Consider the following 6,016-nt stretch of genomic DNA (forward strand, 5'->3'; position numbering starts at 1 on the left):
CACTCCAGCTTCCCCAGATTCAACTGAGGATGGGTAGAGACTGGCTGTGGAGAGTGACCCCCTTCTCATTTGTCTCAGCAGCAACAGTAACTATAATCTGAACTTCAAGCCACACAGAGAGGATGGCGCTTACAGGTGGGCGGGTCCTGCCTCTGGAGCCTCTGGGGGTGCAGGTAGAGCTGGTTGGCCTGACTCCCCCTGTCCTGTCCCTGTAGGATGTATGAATATCAAAGGATCCCCCCACTCATCAACCAGGTGCCTCCCAAGATCCGAAGGACCCACGAGGGCATGGGGGTCAAGAGCAGCCGCAGTCCCCACAAGGGCTCCAGGAATAGCCGTCTGTCTCTGCCCCCACCCCTGGGGCTGATACAGCGTGAGTGGGGGCTCAGCTCCCTCCTGCAGTGCTTGGGAGGAGCCGGGTGGCCCTGGGCACAGTGGGCAGGCCCGGGAGCCCTGGCAGCACTGCCCTCAGCCCCTGTGGCCTCCCTGACCCCTCTCCCTGCAGCGGGGATGGAGGAGTTGCACTCCATCAGGGGTGAGCTGAGCCAGATCAAAGCCCAGGTGGACGGCCTGCTGGAGAATCTGGAGCGCATGGAACAGTGTGCAGGTCAGGCCCCAGCAGCGCCTGGTCCGTCTGCTTCTCGCCCTCTGGGCAGTGCTGGGCCCCTGATGGGATCAGCTGGAGGCACTAAACTTTGCCATGGATTGACAACTCTGCACAGGGACAAAGGATCATGAAGACCACAGAGGGCTGGGTAGTGAGGGCTCCTTTCGCAGAACGACTGAGCCCCAGCAAGAGTCCAGAAGTGGACAGCCCCGAGGGAAGCACTGACTCCCAGCAGGCCGTGAGTGGCCCAGCCCCTCCTCCTTCTCGTGTTTGGGTCCGCGTGGTTTCCCTTGTGGCTTCTCAGGTCTGTGTAGCACATGGTGTCTACTCCCGAGCAGTGCCGAGGATGGCCCTGCCTTTGTCCCCACTGTGGGCTTGGCCAGCTTGGCTGGGTCAGTTCTGGAAGGCAGGGGGTAGGGGAGATTTGAGATGTGTCCCATGGCCCTGGTTCCCTAGCAATAAGAACCACCCGACAAGCTTGCTAACCCCAAATTTCTGCCCTCTCCAGGCCCCTCTCCCACCTCCTTCCTGGAGCCTTGTGCTGTCTGCACACCTCCATGCTCCCCAGGGAAGTGATGGCACAGAATTGCTTCTGCTTTCTCTATAGATGAAGCATCATCATACCAGGACAGCCAGCAGGTGAGGACCCATCCAGGCTCATCTGCTCCGCGCCCCTTCTCGAGGGGCTCCCATCCTTGCCTCGCACTTTTTTCTGAAGATCTCCTAGTGGCACCCACGGAACCTGACGCCCCGATTCTGGAACTAGGGCGATGGAGGCACAACTCAGCCAGGCCAACCAGAGAGCCTCCCTATAGGGGTGGGATAAGCTTTGGAGGTTGAGTCCCAGGGCTGGCGGGTGGGGAGGGAGGCCAGGGGCATCCCGGCAGCAGTTTACCATTCTCATGAGAATGAAGCCATGTTGCAGGAGGCAGTCGACAGTCCCCGCCAACCCAGGGAGTTCCATCGGTACAGATGTAGCCTCAGGTGTTCTTGGCGCCCCACTGGCCACCAAGTCATGGTGGTGTGGAACACCCTGCAGCAGCTGGCTCGGCTTCCCCGTCTGACACTGGGCCGTAAGGTCCTCAGTGTGCGCCCCACCTCGTCCATTTTGGTTCCATTCCTACAAAGCCACCCACCAGAATAGGGGTACCATTTGTATGTCCCATTTCATACCATTTCTGGCTAGTATCCTATATATATCAGATCTGCTCAAGCAAAATGTATTGTCAGAAGGGAAAAAATAAAAATTTTTTTTTGGTGGTACTGGGGGTGGAACCCAGAGGCTTTCTACCTCCGGGCTATACTCCCAGACCTTTTTTATATTTTATTTGGAAACAGGGTCTAAGTTGCTGAAAACCTAAGTAGCTGAGTCTGGCTTCGAACCTGTGCGATCCTCTTGTCTCAGCCTCCCAAGTGCAGGGATTACAAGCGTGCGCCACCACGCCCGGCTGGAAAAAATAAAATTTCTATTGCCCTAGCCAACAGTTCTTGTTGTGACCCCAGGACGTCATTCTGGTTCTCGGGCTGCCCTGGGCCAGCTCTCAAAGCTCCTATCAAATGGGTACAGAGGGGGACCAGGCTGCCTGCCTGGCAATCTCACCCGGCTTCCTCCAACCTGCCCTGAGCACTGACCAGCCAGGGCCCAGGAGCCAGTGAATTCCCCACCTTTCTGGTCAGTCAAGGCCAGGCCTGCCCTACAGAACAGCCAGGCTGTATGCACATATCCTATTCCTAGTGTCCAGGACCCTCAGGGCAGTCCCTCAGTCTCCAAGTCTGAGCTGTGTGCTAAGCCCAGGTGCACCTAACAGCGCTCCAGAGGCCCTTCAACTCTTCCTATTCTTCTTTCAGTAGCTGCCCAGCCCTGACCCTCAAGGAGGCAGCTCCCACACCCTCAGCACATTTCCCTCACGAGCCCCCAAGGCTGCTTCAATTATTTCAGCCCTCTCTTTTGCTTAATTTGGCTTAAGAAACAGGAATATTTAAGACAGTGCTGCCCCAAGGCCTTTACATCAAGCATCCTAGAAGTCACTGCCTAGCTCCCAAGAGTCTTGCTCCTTTAAGTCCCATACTAAGGACCACAGAGATGGCCTTTTTCAAATACAAAAGGGATTTCTGTTTTGTTTTAGTTTAGATATTGAGAAGGCACAGCCCCCTGGTAACCCAGCCCGGGAATGACTGGGCTGCGGCGTTCTCCGCCAGGTGAGTCCAGCTGAAAAGTCTTTCCCACCTTGGCCGAGAGTGAGGCGGCTTTCACTGTTTCTTCAATCAGGGCAGAGCTCGAGCCAAACTAGCAAACTCCCTTTAATAGGATAATTGGCTTTTTTTAAAAAAAGGTCCTCTGACAGCTGTCGCGAGCGTCGGTTGCGCGCACACACCTCCCCTCATCATCTTCGGTGCGCCAGCTCCTTCGCCGGGTGCAGGCTGGGAACGGGCGGCACAGGTCCCTGCGGGGCGGCGGCGGCGGGGTCCTCGGCGTCCTCGGCGGCGCAGGCTTTGATTCAGGGCGCGGCGGCGGCGCCCCTCCGGCGGGCGGCCCGCACCAGGCACTGCTGCAGCACGGGGTAGAGGCGCTGGCAGCCCTCGAGGCCCAGGCGCACGGCGTCGGCCCAGCTCTCGGCCTGGCCGCCCTCCCCGCTGCCCAGCAGTCCCGCCACCTGATGGAGCACGGGCATGAGCGCCACGGTGAGGCCGGCGGCGGCGCGCTCCTCCTCCAGCCGCGTGGGGTCCAGCAGCCAGGCGGGCGCGGGCCCCGGCGCCAGGCTCAGGCCGCAGCCCACCACCAGGTCGTACATCTCGACGCCCGCGTCGGCCAGGGCGAGCGCGGCGGCCGTGAGCGCGGCGGCCAGCGCCGAGCCGCCGTCCTCCAGCAGCAGCGCCGACACCTCGAGCTGCGCGCGCGGGTAGCGGCCCAGGCGCACGGCGGGCTCCAGCGCCTCCTGCAGCGCCAGCGCCAGCTCGCGCTCCTCGCCCCCGCCCGGGGGCGCGCGGCGCCGGCGGCCCGAGAAGGGCGCGCGGCGGAAGTCGCAGACCAGGCGCCCGCGCAGCGCGGCCGGGGCCTCGCCGCCCGCCCCGCCGTCGGCCTGGCGCGGCCCCGACACGGCGCACAGCACCTTGGTGGCGCCCGCCTCCAGGTAGGCCGAGCCCTTGGCCTGGCTCAGCAGCCCGGCGCGCGCGTACACCGGCCGCAGCCGCGTGGGGTCGCGGGCGCCGGGCGCCTCGGCGTCGTCCTGGCCGGTGGCGTACAGCTGCGGCGGCTGGGACTCCTCCGGCCCGCGGATGCGGCGGTGGTCCCCCGGCATGGCTGCGCGGGCGTGCGGCCGCTTCCGCCCGCTTCAAGGCGCGCGCCCGCGCGAGGGCTGTCGGGAAGGCGGCGGCGGGCGCGGCGGCGCTGCCCCCTGGCGGCCCGGAGGGAGAACGGCGTGCGCCCTCCCCCCTCACCTGAGAAAGGTGTGCGCGGTTCACTTTTCCACTTGGGACTTTTTATGGGTTCCTCACTCTTGCTCAAGAAGGACTTGTGTGCGTTCTTTTCCTGAACCGAGTGCAGAGGCTGACAGTTGATGAGTCAGTGAATGGGATGTCTCGCCCCCTGCCCTGGTCACTGGACAGTGTAATGATCTTTCTCCCCCAACGCCACTCCCCTGGAACAAGCACCTTAGTAGGGCCCCAGCCCCCTCCCTCTCCCTCGGACCCCAAGTGAGGAGTGTCCCTTAACCCCAGCAGGGGCCGCTGGCTGCTGTATCCAGAGGAGCTGGCAGTACCCTTAACTCCCACACACTTTTTATTTACTTGTTTCTGTGGTCCTGGGGATTGAACCCAGGGGTGTTCTACCTCTGAGCTACACCCTCAGCCCTATTTTTTAAATCTGGAAACAGGGCCTCTCTAAGTTGTGGAGGGCCTAAGCAGCCAAGGCTAGCTTTGAACCCACCATCTTCCTGTCTCAGCCTCCCAAGTACTAGGATAATAAGTATGTGCCACCAGGCCTAGCTCAAACTATTTTAGACTTGCATCAGCTGGATCCCAGGCCACTGTCTGTGTTGTTACTGACCTTCTTTGGGTCAAGGAACTGGGATGATGGGGCAGTCTGTAGAGGGAGGGAGGCAAGAGCTACACGCTAAAGACCTCCTCTAGAAGACTGACTACACAGCAGCAGCTTCAAAGGGCCGGGGGAGGACGCAGGCCTGACATGGAGAAGCTCTCTGAAGAGCTAAGAAAGGCACTTTTCTGCTTTTGAGTCACCTGGTAGATCATTTCTTTTTTGCAGGGACTGGACTCAGGGCCTGTGCACACCAGGCAACTTCTGCCACTGAGCTTCATCTAAAGCCCTAGGCCATTCCTTTTTTTTTTTTTTTTTTAATTCTTATTTTTTGCAGTACTGGGGAATGAACCTCTAAGCAACACCCCCCTACCCCGGCCCTATTTTAAAATTCTTTATTTTGAAACAGGGTCTAAGTTTGTGGAGGGCCTTACTAAGTAGCTGAGGCTGGCTGTGAACCTACGATCCTCCTGTCTCAGCCTACCAAGTACTAGGATTAAAAACGTGTACCACCACACCCGGCTCCTAGGCCACTTCCATTGAATTCCCAGTGCTAGTGCCTCTCTCCATCTCGCCCCACCTAGTCTGCCTTTACCTCCACAAATACTTTTTTTTTTCTTTTTGATACTGGGGATTGAATCCAGGGGCATTCATTCTATCTCCAAGCTATACCTCCAGCCCTTTTTATTATTTTTTTTAAACAGGGTCTTGCTAGGTTGCTGAGAGTCTCATTAAATTGCAGAGGTTGGTCTTGAACCTGAAATCCTCCCGTCTCAGCCTCCCAAGTACTGAGATTACAGGTGTGCACCATCACATCTGGCTCTTTTTTTACCTCCAAGCTATATACCCCAAGCCCCATTTTTTATTCTTTATTTTGAAACAGGGTCTCACTATCCACAAATATCCTGAGGTAACCTCAAGGACCACTCCAAAGTCCAGGCGTCTGTGGCTGGGCTCTGAGGACTGCGATCAGAAGCCAGCTTGAGGCACAACACATATTTACATGCCAGGAAGCCACAGGCTGTCCGATGAGAGACACCTCAGGGAAGGGGATACACGTCACAAGGCATCAAGTATTGCACATGGTCCTTTTATTCTCTGCATCAAAGAGGCTTCCTACTGCAGACCCAGAAGCTCTGGGTGGGCAGAGAACTGTTACCTACAGACACAAGCATGACGATGTTAATCAGCAATCCGGGGTGGTGGCTCTAGACAGATGGCGCTGTGGGAGGGCTCAGGGCAGCAACATAACGGGGCGCTGAGTCACAGGACGGCTCCCAGGTGTGTTCCAGTCATTGCTGGTTTCGGAGGACGGATGGGGCTGTGTACAAGTCCCAAGACTCACATGTCCTTGTGGCAGATGAGCTCCCAGCTGG

General features: G+C 58.5%; 1 protein-coding gene across 1 annotated transcript; it reads right to left on the reverse strand.

Annotated features, from left to right (window-relative positions):
- Positions 1-3,105: 3,105 nt before the first annotated feature.
- Positions 3,106-3,906, reverse strand: EXOSC6 (exosome component 6; the record flags this gene model as incomplete). The annotated part of the gene is made up of 1 exon (XM_080702925.1): positions 3,106-3,906. The coding sequence occupies one exon, from the start codon at positions 3,904-3,906 to the stop codon at positions 3,106-3,108; it is 801 nt and encodes a 266-aa protein (XP_080559051.1).
- Between the last annotated feature and the right edge of the window lie 2,110 nt (positions 3,907-6,016).

Source organism: Muscardinus avellanarius, assembly GCF_963383645.1.
Source record: "Muscardinus avellanarius genome assembly, chromosome: 10".
NCBI classification, from domain to species: Eukaryota; Metazoa; Chordata; class Mammalia; order Rodentia; family Gliridae; genus Muscardinus; species Muscardinus avellanarius.